The sequence below is a fragment of the Bactrocera neohumeralis genome, chromosome 6 (genome assembly GCF_024586455.1).
Source record: "Bactrocera neohumeralis isolate Rockhampton chromosome 6, APGP_CSIRO_Bneo_wtdbg2-racon-allhic-juicebox.fasta_v2, whole genome shotgun sequence".
NCBI lineage: Eukaryota > Metazoa > Arthropoda > Insecta > Diptera > Tephritidae > Bactrocera > Bactrocera neohumeralis.
The window spans coordinates 70,809,839-70,831,930 of record NC_065923.1 but is presented as its reverse complement, the minus strand read 5'-3'; the positions used below and the strand labels follow the sequence as shown (position 1 = coordinate 70,831,930).

At 35.8% G+C, this 22,092-nt stretch overlaps 1 protein-coding gene across 9 annotated transcripts in view; it reads left to right on the top strand.

Moving 5' to 3' along the window:
• Positions 1 to 22,092, top strand: part of LOC126763544 (CUGBP Elav-like family member 4) — a 955,905-nt gene that overhangs the window by 141,823 nt on the left and 791,990 nt on the right. For 6 of the 9 annotated variants that reach the window (XM_050481138.1, XM_050481135.1, XM_050481141.1 and 3 more), the window contains one exon: positions 16,896 to 17,002. The exons of 1 other annotated variant lie outside the window; for it this stretch is intronic. In XM_050481138.1, the coding sequence (XP_050337095.1) occupies positions 16,896 to 17,002 (107 nt within the window). Of the gene's footprint in view, positions 1 to 16,895; positions 17,003 to 22,092 lie in introns of those variants that run through there. 2 more of the 9 variants (XM_050481148.1, XM_050481140.1) reach the window with 1 other exon arrangement.

Sequence of the window (22,092 nt, the reverse complement as noted above, 5' to 3'; positions counted from 1 at the left end):
GTGCCAATATCCTTCGACGTTTTCAAGCCACGGTGTACCACTTGATTGTACCTTTACGCAGTAGCTGGAAATCGTTCCATTCAGTTTTGCTGATGAAGGTAACTTTAAACTTCCTGAAGTTAACGTTTTACCTATCTTTAAGAGAAGAGCTAGTGTATTTCACTTTGATCTCAGTGTTGGAGACAGATTACCAACTTTATCAACGACGACTTTATAACGTCAGTTAATTGTTTTTCCTTTAATTTCTGATATTTTATAATTTTTTTCGAAGAGTTTCAGCCTAATATTAATGTCTTTAACTTTTTACCATTTTCAAAAGGTTTCTGGACTGGTCTAATTAGACAACTGCCGTTTGAAAAGTGAAAGCTGACTTATATTTGGCGGCAGTTATTTGACATATAATATCTATTTTATATTAAACATCTCGCAACCATTTGAAATTTGTCATACTCCATGTGACATCCGTTTGACAGCTGCCATCTGACATCCATTAGACGATTGTCGTCTGATATCTGTTTGATATTTGTCATCTGACATCTACTTTATAATTGACTACAAATTACTGTTTGACATATAGTATGTAACACATTTATTACCTTACAGAGAAGTGAAATCTATTTGACAGTTGTCATCTGCCACCGATTTGACATTAACCTGACATCTGCTTTACATTTTCCATCTGACATTCGTTTGATATTTGACATCTAATTTCCGTTTGACATTTGGCGTCTGAAATATATTTGACAGCAGCTGTCTGACAACTGTAATCAATTTACCATCTGGCAGAGTTATGAAATCTACTTTACACTTGCCATCTGTCAGTCATTTGACGTCTGATATCTGTCAGCCATTTAACATCTAGCATCTGACAGCCATTTGACGTCTGACACCTATCAGCAATTTGACATCTGGCATCTGTCATCCAATTGTCGTTTGTCTGCTTTAAGTTTGGCTGTTATTTAAGTATATTTGAAATTATACCAAAATTTTGCTTTAGTTTTCCTTTTCACAACGCAATCATAAAGTTATTCGCTCAAAGCTTCAGAAGTAGTTTACACTTATGCTGGCCGCATGGAATTTAATTAATATTTTATTAGTACTAGAGCAGCCTTATATTCTCTCCCATCATGTGTGTTGGAGTCAACTTAAAAGTTGACAAAGAAAATTATTAAGAGCAAAAGCATAAGAATTGAGCTCGAATACGCTCGACTGTATATTTGTTTGACATGTTTTTTTTTTACTTTTTTTTATTACTTGCTTTATGGAGGGTCGTTGAAATGCGGCGCACGTAAATATAAACAAAAATGCAAATACACACATACCGTTGTTTGAATGTGACTGTTTACTTTATTAATGTTGTAAATATAAAGTACAAGCATGAGAATAAGCAAAAAAAAATTAAATAAAAAAACCTTGAAGTGCGACATGGCTGCCGGAAATGTGACGCTGCCCTTAAACCCAGCCACAAACTCAAGCATCACCCCAACAACAGGCCTCTTTGCCGTTGCCACTTGCGCCAGCATTATATACTCGTATATATTATTGAAATGCCCACAGTTATGTGCTTACCGCCCGCAATTCTCCATTCTCCATTTGCAGTACTCACACGGCGCCAAAAGCCGCCGCTAACCAACACTTGGCTGTGCCAGGCGACTTGCGTGGCTCGACGTTCCTAGCGCTGCTTCGGTCGCTCATTCGTTGGCCAAAAAGAAAGTCCTTGACAAGTTATTATAAGTTTCAATTAAAAGTGGCTTAAGTACTCGAGCTGCCTTGCAAAGCGCGTGGCGGGGAACTCAAGGTGTAGGGCGGAGGCATGAGTGAGTGGGACAAGCGAATGACTGATGACTGTCGAATATGCCGTTACAAGTGGCTAAGGGTATGTGTATGTGTTTTGTGGAGGAGTAAGCGAAAATTTTGTTTTACAAAACAGTTTAAAGTGGCTAGAAACCAACAAACGAAAAAAACTCAACAAACTTGTTTTTTGTTGAGAACATTCATTTCCCCATGGCATTGGATAAAAATTGCTCAAGTGCGCTGATAAGCTTGTTTATCGGAATTTTGCGAAGAAAATAATTAGCAGAAAGTCACGGGTGACATATAAAAATGCTCATTAATTTTGCCAGTGTTTGATAGTTAGACGGAGTATAATACTTAAAGATTGTGTTTTTCATGTTAATAAGGATTTGCTGGTTCTTGCTTTGGTAGCATTACCATTATTGGAGGTAATTTTCGAGATTCTTAGAGTTCGTTAGAGATTTTCTAGAACCAAACTCTTTCAAACTCTTGGCACTCAAAGTTTGTTGGAAGTTTACTAACACCAACTAGGATAAAAACTTCATTAAATTTTGTGTACATATCTTGTCTGAAACTTCATACCGGAGTTGCAAATCTTAACTTCTGAATCATAGCACTGCTAGCAAGTTATTACCTTGATGTCTGATATTTCGCTCTTGAGGCTTGGTGGGTGATGCATGACAGTTGACACTGTCTAAAAAACACTTCATAACTGACATCGAACACAAGGTTAGGAAGCTAATACTGATATTTGGATCCTGATATATTATCCTCAAGTAGCACATGACACCTGACATAGGACGTTTGACTACTGACAGTAAAAGGTTGACACTTGGCAGTTCACACATGACAGTTAAACTTGAATTTGAGTAACACTTTATTTTTTATGGACTTACCGCTGCAAAAATGTCATTTTAAGCTTGGCCTTTAAATCCACAATACTTTTGATTAGAACGCAGGTAATTTAAGGTTACATTTGACGTTGACATATGACATTTGACACTTTATCTTTGAGCTCACTTAATTTTTTATGAACTTTATGCTTCAAATTTGTCATTTTAAGCTCGGCTTTTAACCCACTGTACTTTTTATTTGAATATTGACAGTAAAAGTTTGACATTTCGTAATTGACATGTAACAGTTGACACTTGATTTTTTTCTCATTTCATTTACTATGGATTTGTCACTTTAAGCTCGACTTTCACACCGCATATACATGTTGTTGTTTGAGTACTGACAGTAAATTTTGATATTTAACAGCTGGCATATGACAGTTGACGCTTGATTTTTGATCCTTTTTATTTTTATGGATTTTTTTCTTCAAACTTGTCACTTTACCGTACTTGTTGTTTGAATAATGACAGTAAAGATTTAGACTTGACAGTTGACATATTACTCTTGTTACTTGAGGTTTGGTCTCATTTAATTTTTTATAGACTTTTTGCTTTAAGTTGTTGCTTTAAGCTCGGTCTTCAATACACAATACTTGTGAGCTGGACGCTGATAGTAAAAGTTTGACACTTGACATATGACAATTGGCAATGTATTTTAGATCTCATTTAATTTTTATGGACATTCTGCTTCAAAGTTGACACTTTAAGCTTGACCTTCAATACACAATACTTGTGGGTTAGACACCGACAATGAAAGTTTGACACTTGACAGTTGACACTTCATTTTTGATTTCATTTATTTATTTTATAGACAGTAAATTTAAATTTGTCACATTTAGCTTAACCTTAAAAAAAAAAAAACTTGATGTTTGACAATTGCTAGTGAAAGTACGACATTTGGAAGTTGACATATGACAGTTGACACTTAAATTTTGATCTTATTTTAATTGTATGTACCTTATACTTCAAACATGTCAATTTATGCTCGGGCTTCAACCCACCATACTGGTTTTTTGAATACTTACAGTACACGTTTGACAGTTGACAGTTATTTTATGACAGTTGACAGTTTTCTTAAGACAGTTGACACTTACTTTTTGATCTGATTCAATTTTGTATGGACTTTCTACTTTAAAATTGTCATTTTTAGCACGATATTCAGAATACAATACTTGTGGATTGGACTCTGACAGTAAAAGTTTGACACTTGACAGTTTATATATGACAGCTGACATTTAAGTTTTGATCGCATATCAATTTTTGTAAACTTTCTGCTTCATATTTGTCACTTTGAGCTTGCCCTTTAACATGACAACTAGTCTTATGGTTAAATTTAATGAGTAAATTAAAAGAAAAAGAAAAAATATTTGTTTATAGTATATACATATGTATATATATATTTGTTGTTATTTATATTTTCTGTTCTGTATTAAAATTTATAGTCCACTTTTAAGAGTATACTGCTTCTTGAAAAAATATTTTATTATGTGCAACAAAGCCACTTTCCATGCTTTTCACTTTCCTCCTTTAGCTGCAACAAAGTATTTCGTAGAAAAATTCTCCGTTATTATACCCACAAGAATATAAACAAACACACCTGTATGCACTTTTATGCATATGGAGAATCGACATGCACTTTGTATGTTAGCACTTATGTGGCAACTTCAACAAAGCGCTTAAGTGCTGCTCATAAAATATTAAGAAATATTTAAACGTTTTCTAATTTTCTCCAAAGAGCTGAAAATGAGGTGAAAAGCACACTTATTTATATTTTATGATGAAGTTTATTTATTTGTGCAATTTCACGTTATTTGGGCTAGAAAGCAAGCTTTCTGATGTGAGCGGAGTAATATAGTTAACTATATAATCAACTTTTACTGATAAATTTCTACACAAAACGCTAATATATTCAATTGCATTCATCTTAAGCTAGTATTACCACTTTTCTTTTAAAAAAAGATACTCAAAACACTCTAGAAGCCGCAAGTGCTTGCTCCCAACTCATTGTCTTTAGTTTGCAGTGAGTGCCTGAGCTTTTATGCAACGCGGCTGTATGGGGGCGTGTAGGCGGAAAATTGAATTTCAAATTTTCAGCCAACTCCCCACACGAGCACAATTTCGAGCACTTGCTAGCTTACTTTTTGGCATTTCCATGTTATTTCCTTTCATTTCTTAGCACTTCACAGCCATTAGCCTTTGCCAAAACGCCTATCAACTAGGCGCGAGTTTGTTTGTATGTGTGTATAGTGGTGTGAGTGCCAGCCAAAGGCCAACAAATATGAGGTTGAAAGGTGTAGTGCTAGCAATTGGCAGTCTTAACTGAGGCCGCCGTCGTTGTGATACAAAAAGACTCACACATGTATTGACACACACACATGTACTAAGTCACACATGTCATGTGTACCAGCTCTCACACCCACATATACCTGTGCTAATGCACGTGTGCTGCTATTTGTTTTGTTTGTTTGCATTACCATATTCGAGTGCTGGCAACAATGACTCAGCCAACAAGCGTCAAAAGCTTTTGCTGCCCGAATATTTTCAAACAACTTTATGCTACCACATGTATATAGATACCTACATATATATACATATATATATATATAATACCTTTATATATATTGAAGTGTTGGTATGAGCGTGAGTTTAGTTTCGAAACCTTTCTTTTAGCATTTTCTACTATTAGAAATTGCTTGTTTATGTTACGCTTTGCAAGTATCATTTGCTTTGCTTTCGTTTAGGTATTGTTGTTTTTGCTGTTGCTCTACCGTTGGCATATTACAATTGTTTTGCATGTAATGATGACACTGATAATGTTATTTGGGTGCCTTGGTCTCGCTCAAACAACAGTCTGTACTTGAGTTCACTTGCTTTAACGGGTTGTCTGCAGTTTGAGGTGGCATTTTTGGTGGCGACGCATTCAAATTTAATAAATATTGGAAGGTCTTTCAGGAAAAGTGTATGGTGTTTTTTTCGATTCACTAAAAAATGAAAAAATCAGAAATTTTTCTAACTGATTTTGATGCCAAGAAGTTGGAACAAAAATAGTTTGATATTAGTTTTTTTAGCAAATCGAGTTCGAATGTCAAATGTAAGTTTTATTGTGTAAGCATATTTTTTAACCATTATATCGGTTACCCCAAATAGAGTTTAAATGGAGCCATTCGGTCATAAAGAGGTCGAAGAAGTCATTCGAAGTCTTATGACCGCTAAATACTAATGTAAGGGTAATGCTAATTTGCAATATATAGAAAACCCAATGAAACACTTTAATCGTTCTTTAATCTTTTTCACCATATCAGCGTAAGCACCTGAATACATATATGTGGCTGCTGGCACTCTACACTCTTTGTAAACAAAAAATATCTACTTAAGATACTTTCTTAGTATATTTGGATCCAAAGCCGAACCATAACCAAAATATTTAAAATTTCCAAAGTCATATATGTATGCTCGCATGCGTTAAAATTCCATCTCCTATCGGGTGTTTCAATAAAAACGTTACTTTATTCTTTGTCTCACTGGCACGAAAGCATTTTGTACTGTGCCTGTAGGCTCAAATTACTATTCACTAGACGCTCAATTGTTGATATGACAGGACGATTATGACGACCATAAGTTGGACGTAGCGCTCTTAAAGTTCGGTAGTAAATTTTGCTGATTTCGACTCGTTATTGTATCGTATATCTTTCCATGATAAAATTGCGAACCTAACTGAAGAAAAATTAAAAAAGAGCGGGGAAAAATATGACAACGTTTCTTGTCCCAATCGGTTTACTTTTGTAGCGTCATTTTGAAAACAACCCATTGGGTTCTTAGACACATTTAAGGCAGCCTCTCCAAGTAGAAGCTTTTAATTTGTAACCGGAAAGTCCTACGCTTTACCGATTTAATTTTTTTTCTTATTACCAAATACTTCAATACAAATCTTGCTTCCAAGTACTAGAAAAAATACCCTGTTTCCTAGATTTTGTAGAATGTTTAATGTATTTTCCTTTCATATGTCTAATATGACTTTCAAAAATTTTGTATTCTTCGCAAAAAGCTTCAATATTAATTATTAGGTATTAAATTCTGTGTGGAAACATTCACTAAAATAATTGCATAAAAATTCCATTTGACCATTCGAATTGATAAAATTAAACAAAACCATAAACTTTGCGCACAGATGCACCACAGTCAAAGTCTAAAGGCCACTGAGCCTAAATGTATGCTACAAATATATATAGCGCAATCATACTTTTAGGCGCTACTGTGCTAATACGTACATATGTCTAACTAGCATACTTTTAGGCGCTAGTTTCCTACTACATACACCCACATACAGCTGTTTAACTAGCATACACTCAGGCGCTAGTTTGCTTAGCGGCCTGTGTATCTGACATACGAAACCACATTTCTATAAATACACTCATATGCATATATCATGGCAGGTTTTGAAATTTCGCAAACGCCTTTTTCACTATTCAATTTGACTTTTGTATAACTGTATAACCTAGCTTATACATTTTTTTTTGCTTACTGCTGGCCTGTGCTGCCTTGGTTGCTGCCCACAAACGTTTAGTTTAGTTTGAATTTTAATGGGTCGTCATTTACGGTTTTGCAGCGTACCAACAGCGAGGAAGTGGCAGCATTCGACGCTGAAAAGTGCAAGCAAAAGTCAAAACTATTTTTAGGGGGCGTTTCGGCTACACCTACAGCCAAAAATTTGCAGCACACACACATACGCAAGCGCTCTCAAATACATTTAGAAATATAAAATTTTTATTTGGAACTTTTTGTGCGGCGAATTTTGGGTTGCAGGTGTGCTGGCAATCAACTTCACTCGTGCTTTCGCTGCGCAAGTTTCTTCACTTGTATTTATTTTTGTCTGTGTGTGTGTGTGTGTTCGTGTGGGTGGATGGAGGCAAGACCACTTTTGGCATTGCCAATTTCAATTTCGTTTGCCACGCTATCTCTGTATGCATGCATGTGTATATGTGCATGTATGTTTATATTAAGTGCAGCTGTGTGTGTATGTGTTGCTTGTGGCAACCACATTTTGATATGCAATTTACATTTTGTTCCAGCTTTTGCTGTGCTTCCGCTTTTTTGCGCCTTCCGCTCGCCTCCTTCACCTTTGTAGTGTGCTCGTATTGCTTCTGTGTTTCTATTAACCAGTTGTGTGTGTGTATGTGTGTGGATTTCTTTGCTCTCAACCCGTTTGGTATTTAGCCAAATCATTCTTTATAGCAGCCGAAAAGGCAGTCGGCTGCATTCCATTGCTGTGCACAATTGATTTTGACAGCATTTGGCACAAGTCCGACTGGCTCGTTGAAAAGAACTTAACACATTTACAAATCGACAGTGAATTGGCTAACTGGGGAAAGTGGTAGGACCGAGGCATTCAAAAAATGTTTTAAAATTCATATTAACTTTTAACTTAATGTGGTTTTTTGGTTTAGGAAATACATAATTGAATAATTCGTGGAGAGCATTGAAATATTGGTAAGAGATGTGAAATATGGGTAAAGCGCTTCATCAGGTTATTATATTGAGTATATAGCTATATATGCATAAGTAGAATACATAAACTTGCAACGGATTAAGGTACTGCTAAAATTACAAGCTAACTAAGAACACTTTGTGTTCCAGCACAACTCCATAAAAACTTACCAAATCTGAGGGGCGAGAGAGGCTTTTCTACTCAAAATTATCCATAACCGAAAAGCAAAAAAAAAATATTGTTATTATTATGAATGAATACAGCTACTGATCGAAGAAGTAGCTACAATTTTAATTTTTTGATAAAATATGCATACATACATACATGTCTCGACTTCTTTTGGTTCTAATTAATTTTCTTTCTTCGTTACGTATACGCAACGCCATTTTCCAAAAAAAAATTTGTGTCATGTATGTGCGGTATCAGAATATATTGTTTTTGTTCGAAAAGTTTATTCTTAGGCTTTAACTTCCTTCATATCTGAAGCCCTTGCAAAACGCAGACTATATACAGTTGGACTGAAAATTTCGTAGGCTATTAGAGAAACAGTTTTTTTGAAATTTAATTTTATTATTCGATATAATGATCTTCGAGGACGATACAACGATTATAGCATTAAAAAAAACTCCAATACCATAAATTTACCAGCCGAATTTTGTTTCTTTCTACGGTTTAGGGTCGGCTCATCATAGGACTGCGTATGACCTCGGCTGACCATCGATATATGCAATACAATCCTTTGATATTTTTAGAGTCTCAGCTTCGAGAGCTGACTGCCTACTTCCATTTAGGGAAATGCGAAATTATTTTCGCTTTTATTTTTTATCATCCTCGGTGTTCATTTCGTATCGTTCAAGCTAAGTAAGCCCCTTTTTAACAGCTGATTTTGTTACAGAGTTCAAATAATGTAGATTAAGCCAAACCTTGGCGTTGAGAGTATTTTTCGTCCCAAAAAGAGATGTTTTATTAACACACGAAATTTTTTTTCATCCATAATTTGCGAACATTAATATTCCGCAAAACCTTTCTCTCGAAAATTCGTAACGCCGACTCAACAGATGTTATCATCGTTCATGCATCTGTACCATATAGCAGGACGGGGGGTGATGACTGTAGAATTTGGTCTTTTAGTCTTCTGGTCGAGAAAGGACTTTTCTTCTCATACTCAGTCCGAAGTAGCACCTGCTGACAAAAGTTATTTTGCGTTAGATTTCGAGGCTGACATTGTTGATGGTGTTAACGCTGGTTCCAGGATAGACGAAATTATCTACGACTTCGAAGTTATGACTGTCAACAGTGAGGTGGGAGCCAAGTCGCGAATGCGACGACCTTTTGTTTGATAAGAGGAGATATTTCGTCTTTCCCTCGTTCAGTATCAGACCCAGTTGCTTTGCTTCTTTAGCCAACCTGAAGAAGGCAGAACCGATTGAATAACAACCGGGGTTGTTATGGTCAATGATATCTATGCCATCGGCGTACGGCAGCAGCCGATTTATTAGATCTGTTAAACACATATATGAACTTTCTTTTATTTAATTTGAGTGTGGCCAGTTTGTATGAACAAGCGCACCGAAGATAGCTTTGCTTCAAAAGTGTTTTGCACTGCGAAAGTTTTGCTTCAAATTAAGAAAAATTTGTCGAACACTGAGAAACTAATGTGGAAAGACAAATATAGTTAAAACTGTAAATACAACCAAATAATAAAAATTAGTGTTTTTAAAAAATAAAATACAAAAGCAGCAATATGGCACTGCTGCTGGATTAATCTGGAAAAATAAAATAAAATTATACAAGAAGTAATTATTATAATGAACGATACCTCAATTAAATTTGATAGCTTCAAAACTTGCCACTTTCAAAGTAAACCCTTTTCAGCTAATTAGCCCAAAACTTTAACAACAGCTGCTGCCAAAAGATTGAACATATATATTTACGTACATTATGTATGCGTGTGTGTGTGTAAAAATTTTGTTTTAAACAGCGACTTGACAGTTAAGCGCTAATCGTTAACCGTTCAAAGTGTACATTCAAAGCAGCTGCGACCTGCGCTTAAGTAAGGTTATTAAGAAAAAGCGAAAAAATACCGTTATTAGGTTATAAAAGTAAAATTATATGTATATATGCAACTAAAATCTAACTGCCACAGCAAGTGTGGCGAAAAAAGTATAAAATCAACTACAACTGGCTGCAGCAACAACTCAAAGCGAAAGTCAACAGTCCATTCATAGTTGCGCCATTAGCTGCAGCTGCAAATAAACAGCGCGACAACGCATTGCAGGCAAGCGCCGTGAAGTATGCTTTAAAAATTGCAATGCCAAAGTGTAAGCGAATGCTTTGCATTTTTTATGGTTGCCAAATGTGGACAAAATGGTGACTATTTTCAGCAGCGAAATGGCACGAGGCAAAGCGCATATGTGTTGAATGTTGCACGAGTGTGTGTATGTGCCACATATGTTTGTGTTGGAACATTTCTTCGCACGCAAACGACAACCAGCAAAGCTGCTAATGACTTTTAAAGTACTTTTTATGCACAAAAGCAACACACACACACACACACACACATATGAACAGTTTAGCGAAAGGCGAATATTTTTTTGGTATTTTTGCTTTTTTGCTATTTTTTTGTTTTTGTATTTCGCTGTGATTTTTTGCTTGACTGCGTTGACATCATGGACGCTGGCAAAAATTGCTGCTTATGTGTGTATATATATGCATTTATGTATGTGTGTATGTTCGCATGTAGTACAATCATTTGGTGGCAATTTTAGTTTCGTAACAACAACTACAACACTCAACAAACACAGCAAGCTCTGTGTCAACTCGTTGCATAACCAACTGCTCTCTCGTCTTTGTCGTTTGTCATCAACGCCTCGCACCCTTTGCCGCTCAGCCTCAATGGCAGCTATTAAATGTTGCTTTTTTGCTCTTGTTGCTGGCACATAACATAAGCACCTTTCTACATATGACTTAATAGGCGGCAATTTACAATGGAAAAAACTCAGCAGCCAAACATGTATGTTGGTGTGTGCGTGTCGCCGCAGTCATGCCGGATCACTGGCATACCAGTTTGCTGAATACTTGCCATTTTTTAATGTTTGCTAAAAAATTACTTTGTAACAGCTGCGCGCTATTCGCCGTTTAATCACCTACAAAAAAGCCAAGCGCTGCGAAACATTATTTTCATGGGCGCTCATTTCACATAATTTCGGGTGACAAACGTGTGCATACATCTGTGTATATTTCTGTGTGTGCAGATGTGTATAAACGTAATTTTTCGTTTTTCGTGCAATTTTCTAATTTTGCACCATTACACCACATATTTTGTACCACTTTTGTACCCTTGGAAATATGTTACTGAAGGGTATTCGAATTATGTTCGTAAGATTTGTTGGAAACCAATATCACTAAGCCTGAAAAGCATATCAGTAATACTAACAAGCACATAAATTACTCAGATTGAGTAGAAAATTCGATAGTTGTACACCTGAGGATGCAATTATGCCTTTCATCGCTCGAAACTTTAAAAAAATTAGTATACGTTTTTTTCTCATAGATACCAAAAAGTGAATTTAAACCACGCCCATAATTTTATAACATCAGAAAAGTTGCTAAATTTGTTAATGTGAGTCTAAGCCGTACACAAATTCGTTGAAGCTGTCCACGCACCCACGTGAGTTTAATTTTTTATGGCTTTTCATGGAATATGTCCAAGCATCCTCCAGAACTTGATTTTTTACACTTCCATGGAGCGTTTTGTGATCGAAGTGGAGCATAGACCCGTTCAGATTCATTGAAGATGTCCAAGCACCCACGAGAGTTTGATTTTTGAACCTCTCATGAAGCCATTAGTGATCAAAGATGTCCAAGCATCCTCGAAAGTTTCAACTTTTATACCTTCATGGAGCATTTTGTGATCGAAGCAGATATTGACCCACACAAAATTCGTTGAGAATCACCAAGTATTCTCGAGAGGTTGATTTATTATACCATCATATAGCGTTTTGTGAACGAAGCAGAGCGTAGATCCGTACAGGATGCATTGAAGCTGCCCAAGCATTCTCGAGAGTTTAATTTTTTTTTACTTTCATGTTGCGTTTTTTTTTATCAAGACAGAGAGTATATGAAATAGATATATTCTAGAGACAGGTTTTGCTGTGAACTTATTGGTACATCTTGCTATCAGGGATATGTTTAATGAGTTGAAGTTGAGCTGAATGGAACATCGAACACTATATCTATCGAGAGACTACTTGCTCTTGCCTCAAGTCAATTAGTCTTGAAATCATAAAAAAGTTTACGATATGTGGAAATGGAGCATGTACAACACACGTAGAATTTTCTACTGCATTTAGAACTTTTTAGACAAGTTAAATCCTCACTTAAGCAATAAAAAGTACTTTTCTGATAATTAACCACAAATAGCTCCCCTTAAGGGATCACGTGAGAACTTAAAACAAAGTCTTGAGACAAAATTCTTATTTTACTCAGTTAAATGCAGCAGAAAACTTAATAAACATGACTGCCTTACACAATTTTCATATCGCTAGGTATAAAAATTTCGCTTTGCGCCCAAATGTATGCTTCCTTACTCTGCTTCACATCACTCAAACTACTTTCTGCTCTGCAAATGTTCGTCTAACGTCATCGCTACCGAAAGCGCAGGTAATTAAAGAACAGCACGATGGTTGCTCGCAATTTTTTTACAGCTCTGCCACACCCTAAATGACAGAAGCATGGATTTTTCGGTTTGTTTGATTGTTTTGGATTAGTAATTGAGCGCTAAGTGGCGGCAGCGTGTAGTAAGCGTATTAGCTAGCGTTTATAGATGCTAATAAAAAATTGTGACTTTGTTGCAGCCTCATTACACAAAGAGCGCCGGTTGTTGTGGCAACTTTTTAACGACAATTAGCGGAGAAAAAGCACACAATAGGAAAAAGATTTCGAAAAACCAAAATTTAGTAGCGGTTAGCAAAGAGTGGGAAGAAGGGCTTATTATGTAATTTTTAAGTGTATGTCGGATGGGTTGGAAACCAGCGCCTTATATTTGTAGGAGTGCTTATTTCAAGGCTGGGGTACTTAATCTAATTAATTGGCGTATGGCTTGCGAAAAAAGGTTTCAAGAAGTGCAAGTGATTCATTCGATTTTATGAAGATAAATTTATTTTTAGCACGCCTTGATATTACAGTAGTTGACACAGTTAATTTATTTAACTAAGTACTCTATCAATTAAGTAATGTTTTAGACCCAAAATGTATTAGATTTTTTGAAAATGTAAGACTAGCCTTCTGTTACTTTTAAGTATGTATGTTTCCAATATGATAGCAGAGCTGCCATACAGACCTTAAACTTGCTGACAGTGTGCTCAAAGCTAGTCAAGATGTGTATGACTACACTCACTGTAGCATCAAGTTACTTCCGCAGTAAACTAGGATGAGTGTCTGGCCAAAGCGGAAATGGCTGTAAAGTCGATAAGTTTCCAAGAAAGAGCACCTTTACTCAAAGTCCAACAGGATGAAAATGAGCAAAGGTTCCCTTGACTTCGGACATTCGGGCGCTGGAGCTTCAAGCGAGCTCAGCACGCGTTGGTCAGCGAAGCTAAAGATTCTGGAGTTTGTCAAAGTTGTAGGGAGGAAGATGAGGTGGAAACATATTGCTCTGACCAATTTCGCCAGACTATGGTTGGATCATCTTGTAGGCCATAGCCTTTTTGTTTATATCTGACGGTGTTTTTGATTCATATTTTGGAGTTCTGGGCATTATAACGGACAAGCTTCTGTCGCTGTACAACCGAGTTTATATGTGGCCTCACAGGAAACAGTTCATTTACCTAAACTTATTTAATAAAACATTGTTTAGGAATTATTATTTTTTTTTAGTTTCAGAGTTGCCACCTTGATGAAAAAAATATTATTTCTTATAAAAAAAAATTAATTTTGTTAAATAAAACCATATTGGCATTATTTTGGAACTATAATTTTTTATGTTTTATTTTTTATGTGTTGTTTTATATTTAGAGTTGCCAAATTATTGAAAAAAATAATTTCGTATAAAACAAAATAATTTTTATGTAATAAAACCTTAATAAAAACTAAAAATATTTCGGAATTATAATTTTGTATGTTTTGTCTTTTATTTAGAGTTGCCACCTTATTGAAAAAATATAATTTTTTACACAAAAAATTAATTTTGATAAACAAAACCTTAATAAAAAACTGGCATTGTTTTGGAACTATTATTTTTTTATGTTTTATTTTTTGTGTAGAGTTGCCACCTTATTGTAAAGAATTATTTCTTATACAAAAAATATATTTTATGTAATAAAAACTTACATTATTTCGGTATTATTATTTTTTATTTTTTTTTTATTTAAAGTTGCTACCTTATTGAAAAAAATATTATTTCTTAAAAAAAATTACAAATTTAATGTGCATAAGCACAATATTAAATCTCATAATTAACTTTTGACCACAAAAACATTAGCATTTTTAGCTAAAATACACATGCAACACACACGCAACGCCACACAATGTTTCTGGTTTGTTTTGTGGCAACACTCAAACTACAAACCGCGAATTATAGTTAACCACACAAAGCAATTTTTCATGTGCGCCTCAATTGACAAAATGGCAGATATTTTAATAACTCGAAAGCGCCGTTAGTTAGACAGCGCCGGCATTTATATAACAAAAACAACAAAAAGTAACAGGCAAAAAGTCAACGGCAAAATGTTATAATCAACAATAATGCAGTGATGCAGTGTTGCAATGTGGTGTGCAGCATAATTTTGTGGCATTTCAAAAATGTTGCCACTGCAGTTGAAGTCTGAAGAGTCACGTGATTATTTGCCTTAGTTGTTATTGTTGAGCTGCGCTGTTTTTTTTTTGGTGTAAATGGTGCTTGCTGGTTTATAAACTGCCTGTTTGTGCATTTGACAGCTGTCGTTATGGTTTGACATGGGCCATTTGAGTGAGTGCACGCGACTTGCATGAAAGTGGTTGTTGTTGTTGCTATTAATGCTAAATATAAATAGTTTTAGTTTTGGAAATCTATTTGCGCTCACCCACACGCCGCTGATTATTTCAATATTTTATTTAGTAATGTGCATATTGTTGTTGTTGTTGTATGCCACAGCAGTTCGTGCCCGTGAAAATGTGTGACTAAACGTTCGCGTTTAGCTATAAATTAATGGCAAAAATTGCTGCTGGCAGTCAACAATGGACATACACACACAAACACACGCAGACATTCATGTATATGTGTATGTATATGTATGTAGAAACACATACATGTGGCATGCAACTGCACGTGTTATGTGCACAGTGTAATAACTTGAATTATTAAATTTACCACATGACACAGCCACACCTACACACTTACTCATACTTGCAGCATGCACACACAATTGCCCACCACGTGTTTGTTTGTGTGTCTCTCCATCTCTCTTTGTTGCCGCTGGCATTTGGCAACAAAATGTTCGTCACGCCGCTGCCACGTCACATGCTATTTTTATGCTGCGCTTTTCAGCTGTACTACATATGTGTATGTGTGTGCGTATGCTACTTGCCACAATAGCCAACAAGCAGCAACATTCAACATGCAACATGCCACATGCAATGTTTATTCTTTTGTATGTCTTTCAAGTAATTTTTATTACGAAATTTCTTTTTTATTTTCGGCATTCGCTTTCATGTCAGCCGTGCGCTGGCACTTTTTCGGCCTTTTCTTGCCGCTTTTGGCACTTCTCTCGCCAAACAGGCACGTTAATGCACATGTTTACATTGTTTCTGCTTCAACTTATTGTTGTAGTGTTTTCATTTCTTGATTTTTTGTTGCCTTAATTTTCTGCTAAGCAGCATTGTCGTCGCTTTCAGGCTTGAGTTGTTTGGAAAAACAAACAACAACAATGTATAATTGAAAAGCGAAAAAAAATATTTTTTGGCAGACGAAAAATATCGCTTTGACTTGCTTGGCAATGTCGTGTTTGAATTTAATTTTACTTAATTTAGCTACTTGAAAATCGCTGTCAGCAGTGTCTTATATCTCAACCAAGTAATTGCGTTTGATTGAATTTAATGGGAAAAGTTTTTCGGTTGCTAGTGGAGTATTTATTGGCGCATGAAAATTATTGCCGTCGTTGGAAGCGTGGTTTTTTGGAGGAAACAAGAGGTAGGTGCGACGGTGAATATCACATACAAAAGAACTAGTATACAAACACAGCTCGTGAGTTGTTGTCGCAGAGTCTATATCTACTTTTTTTCGGGAACTTTTTTCTCCCGAAATCCTATATCTCATGTTCTTTTTTACGCTCAGGTTTGAGAAGTACAACTATATTTCTCTTCGGAAACCTGCATTGTGAGTTAAAAAATTTCGTGGAAAAATCATGGGTTTTAGTGGAAGAGACTTTCAAACTGTATTTCTTTTCATGTTCAATAACGAAGAAAATAATTGAAATATAACCTGTTAACCTTTTATCTTTATCTTTATCTTTATCTTTATCTTTATCTTTATCTTTATCTTTATCTTTATCTTTACCTTTATCTTTATCTTTATCTTTATCTTTATCTTTATCTTTACCTCCTTATCCTTATCCTTGTCCTTATCCTTATTATTAAAAATTATTAAACTAGTTTTAAGGCGTTTTTACTAATAACTCTCATAAACATTGTAAAACAAATTTTGGCAAATGTGAATACATTCTCTCCCTTTCTCTCTGTACTTGCAGGTTGTGCCTTTTTAACTTACTTTAGCCCGGAGAGCACAACGACGGCTGCTAATTCGCCAACAACGCCACAAGCAGCTGTGCTCAATGATAAAACGGCCTTAACTGGGGTAAGCACGCAGTTTAAAAAATTTTGTAATTTTATTTTTTAACTGTAGTTGCTTGTTGTTGTCTAGTGCACTTATTTATTTATAGAGTTTTGATTTTTCTTACATAAAATCTAATATTAATTTGAAAAAAAGAATTAGAAAATTCTGAAAACAATAACGCCAACTTAATATCACAAGCTCGGAGTAGAAAAATGTTTATTAGTTCTTACATATAATTTTCTGCCTAGTATTTTAGCAACTTTTGTTACACACTGTTTTCACCTGACCATAATTTTTAGCTGCATGCCTGGTTTAGCATTAAATCACCGCCTTCAATTATTTTTCAAAACCAGTTCAAAATATTATTTCCGCATTTCCGCAGCATTTGGCATTTCGGTTGTAACACATATCTACTTTTAGGCGCTCATTATTTCGAAATACTGTTCTATGTTTGTTTGTGGTTTTTTGCTTTTGTTTCAGTGCATTTGCACTCATATTTGCGCTTCACACATCAAAATTCGCTGTTCAATCCACAAAATTCACCGCCGTTAATCAACCACATTTTTAGACTGTGTGCTTGTGGTTTCAGTGGTCAATGGAATTTCGCTTTATTATGCTATACTTTGGCAATTTAATGCCAACGCATTTTGTTCGCTTATAAATACACTGCAGTAGCGGTACATTGTTGTTGTGGCAAATAATGGAAATGAAAGTAAATTTTCGCTCCTCTTGCCTGGAAGCATTGCTGGACAAAGTGTTCATTATTTCCGTAAATACTACTTAATATTGTATTTGAATTTCTGTGAATTTTTTTTACATACGGATACTAAGCAGAAATGGCTGTGAATGATTATAAATTGGTTAGAGTTCAAATTTGCTGACGAGGTAAGAAAATTTTTAAGTTTTTCTAGGACATGCAAAAATTCAAAGTCCAATTATTTTCAAAATATATTTGAAATATTGTTTAGTCGAATAAGTCTTTTCGTATTTCTAATCAAACGTCAACTTATTTTTTATATTTATAATGAACTTTAATGAACCAAATATGTACCATTTGGTCGACCACTTTTTGCTATTTTTCCGTTAGAGACGGTATTCCTGCAGTGTAAAACTTTTCTGGTTTCTCGGCGAAAAACTGCGACAAGTAATTTTCACAGGCTTCTCTTGAAACCAAAGTTACTCCATTAAGGGAGCTCTGCATTGTCCAAAACAAATGGTAGTCCGATGGTGTAAGGTCAGAGCTATATGGTGGATGCGTCGAAACTTTCCAGCCAGGCTTCCCAGTTTTTGCCGAGTCATCAAAGAAGCGTCTGGTCCTGATGGAAGACGAAGCCTTTTCTGTCGATCAGTTCTGGCCGTTTTTTTCGATTGCTTGCTTCAATCTCATCAGTTGTTGACAGTAAAATGTAAAATCAATCGTTCGACCAGGTTGGAGCAGCTCATAGTGGATGATTTCTTTCCGGTCCCACCAAACACTCAGCATAACCTTGCCAAGCGTCAATCCTGGCTTTGCAACCATTTGTTGAGCCATGATCTTTTTCGCACATTATTGTCGTATGTGATCCACTTTTTGTCTCGTGTTAATATTCGCTTCAGAAATGGTTTGATTACATTTCGTTTCAGCAAATATTCGCAGATGTTAATTCGGTCCATTAAATTTTTCACAGACAATTCATGTGGTACCCAAACGTCTAGCTTCTTTTGTATCCAACTTTTTTTAAATGGTTCAAAACCGTTTGATAATGAATGCTGTCATGGCTGCTTATGTGACTGTCCTGGTCAATCTTTTCCATAATTCAATCGACTTTTTCAACGGTAGATCGACCAGAGCCAGGTTCATCTTTCACATCGCAATTTCCAGAACGGAAGCGAGCGAACCATTGTTATGCTACATGAACTGATACAGCATCGTCGTCTCCGCTAACTTCACAAATATCATTTGTGGCTTGCGTGGCATTAATCCCTTTTTTATACAAAAATTTCAAAATATAGCGAATTTCTTCATTATTTTCACTCATTTTTGAACAGCTATAACTTTTTTTCAACTTCCCTGAATTAAATTTTTTTTGAGTTAAACTTAAGCTTAAAATCTGTTTTTTCTAACATTACATATGCAGTATGACACAATATACTTGGTAGCGCTGGCATATACGACTGCAACGACATCTATTGACAAAATACGAAAAATCTTTTTCGACTGCAATGTTACAGGCTGTCAGGCTTGCCAATTTCGGATTGCTAAAACCTAAAATGATATTGAAAATTTTCTAATACGTAGGATTTATTCCTAAGTTGTTGCCAAGTGGTGTAGGAGTCAAACCACCAATATTTACTAAAATGACAAAAATACGTGATGGAAAACTCTTTAACTCAAATTCGTAATCAGAACACCTCAAATATCCCAAAAGCTCCTTAACACAAGGGTTTTATTCAGATTTGTTGAGAAGCGAAAGCCTTCCAAAACCTGATCACCAAAACCACCAAAAAATAAATATTTGAAACTTATCCTCAGGCAGTCTTAAGCTTCTAATCCATACCATAACTTCTTCTAACCCACACCATAAATTGTTCCTTCATAACTAACAAGGTCAGCAAGGCATGTAATAAAACTTCGACAATTACTTCACTCAAAACTTGCTTCAAATTTCGAGAACTGTCAAACGCTATGCCACATTAAACGCATCAGTTAATTTCGAAAGGCTTAAGTTCGACTTCAAGTTAAAATTTGTTGAATGCTCAGCTGTATTTTTTGCATAAAGATACTTGCAGCAGTTGACTGCAGGTGCTAGGCAAAGGCCCTATACGCTAGTTTTGTCAGCCTTTACAGTTGCAGAGCAGCCAACTTAAGCGCTGAAAGCGGAAATAAAAAAATTAAACGCTTATCTCGAACTTGAATGGGCATGGCTATGGATATGAGCTATGAAAGATGCCATTTTTGCGGCAGCAAGACAGACATAAACCCACATACAAGCCTATACGAACACAGCTATGCGCTACAACCCGCACGTTAGCGTTTGGCTACACATACACAGAAGAGTTATGCGGTCACACATACATTTGTGCAGATGCCAGCTTTTTAATGTTAGGCGGTTGGCCTTTCTAAGCTGCCTGCCGCCTGCTGCTGGCTGCTGGCTTGTGACATTCGCATGTTGTTGTTTTTTTTGTTGGTGTTGGTTGTGTTGGTTAGTTCGGTCGTATGACGCGTATTCAAATTTCTACTTGAAATGCAGTTTTTTGCCCCACAACTGCCAGTTAGCTTACGTATAAGCATATAGAGAGATATACAGATAACTTCTGCTTGCGCGCTTTCAGGCGCAAGGCTTTTTTGTTTGCTACGCTTTCTTCTGCCAAGCAGTGCAGCAAGCGCTGAGGAGGCGTGTCGGCTTGTGTGACTTGAAACTTTTGCATACAAAGTGAAATTTATCGGGCAGTCAGTGAGTGAACTCAAAAAGCGCATATGAGTGTGTATTTGTGCTTGGATGCGCTTGCTTGTGTGCGCTTTGTATGTGTGTGCTGGCGGTTGATGTTTAAGAGGCAAAACTTTCTAAATAGAATCTGCACTCGGAAATCATAACGGAAATTTTTAAAATAGCTAATATTAAATGTATTTAAATGTGTATGTGTGTGTGTGCTTTAGGCACTATGCACTGAGTGGCCAAGAAAAGCGCTTGTGGTTATGCGACAGCAAAACTTAAGCACACTTCTTACTTCTGCAAGTAGCTAAGGCTGCTATACATGCCCGAATACTTACTTATAACCGCCCGCACACTACTACCCAGCATTTATGTGTGTGTGCTTGTGTGTCCTTACGTTGTAAAATCTTTTTTCTAAGCAACTAAAAGTGACTTCTGGTTTTAAATACGATTCTAAGATTTTTGATTAGTACCTAACCAGTGACTTTACCATTATGCCACTTTTCGTTTTCGTTTTCGTTAGTTTCTACAACAACAAGCATGCCCTGCGCTACTCACAGGATATGCCGGTCATAACTTGCATATATTTTGGGGTAAAATTCTACTGCAAAAAGATGACAGTTGCAAAGAAAAGTGGTTATAGGACAAGAAATGCAATGATAACAATAAAAAATATTAGTAAGGAAGTACGAATGCGGGCGGAACCGGGTTTTTTATATTATATAGTTTTTGGTGTAAGCTAGGGGGATAATAATTGAGACCTTTGAGCGGAATTGGACAGATGTAAAGCTAACTTTGCGTTTGAAAAGATTTATGCTTAACCTAGACTTATCGAAAACTTAGCTTTTTGCTACAAATAAGTAAGCTATTAATAATATGGTTTGGCTGGAGACTTTTTGCGATGTGTGTGGCTTTTGTCGTACTTACGCACAGCGAAAGCGCATAGATTTTGAAATAATCCTTTTAAAAAACAAAATAATAAATACTAATGATAGTAAAACAATAAAAATTAAGCGCTTGTGTTGCCATTCAATGCGCAGAAACCGCCTTTTCTCAGTCTCTTCACTGCTCTACTTTGAGTTATGTATAATTTTTCTCCAGAAAAGTCGAGTAAAAACTGGAATTGTAAGTTACTCATTTCCAAAAGTAAAATAATAATGAATGTCGGTTTTATAAGCATAAAGATTAATCGCTCGTGTCTCCCTCCAATGATCAAAATCATCATGTATTCGCTGCCTTTACTGCTCTGCTTTGAGCTCGAAACTTTTTTCTCAATAAAATTCCAAAATTCCTGCGTATGGCGAGCTGTTGGGGTTAGTACTTCTACTATAAATAAAATAAATCCAAATAAATCAAAATAAAATATAATATAATAAATTTTCATATAAGTATACTACCTAACTACGCATTGCTACCCAAAAGTGCTTGCATTACAATAATATATATTATATATAGTATGTATATACCATAGGCGGCGGAAGTTCAAAATGCTAGATTATATTTGCATAAAGTTTTCGCAAAACTAGCCGCACTTCTTCATTTCCTTCCTTTCAATGCTGCCGCTCCCCCGACTACTACAACAATTGCCGATACTTTTGCTGCTTGCTGCAAGCTGCCTCTACTACTGCTGCGCTTTCAATTCGAATCTTTATTGTTTGCCTCACCAGTGATTATGCAATTTTAGTTATTGTAGTTATT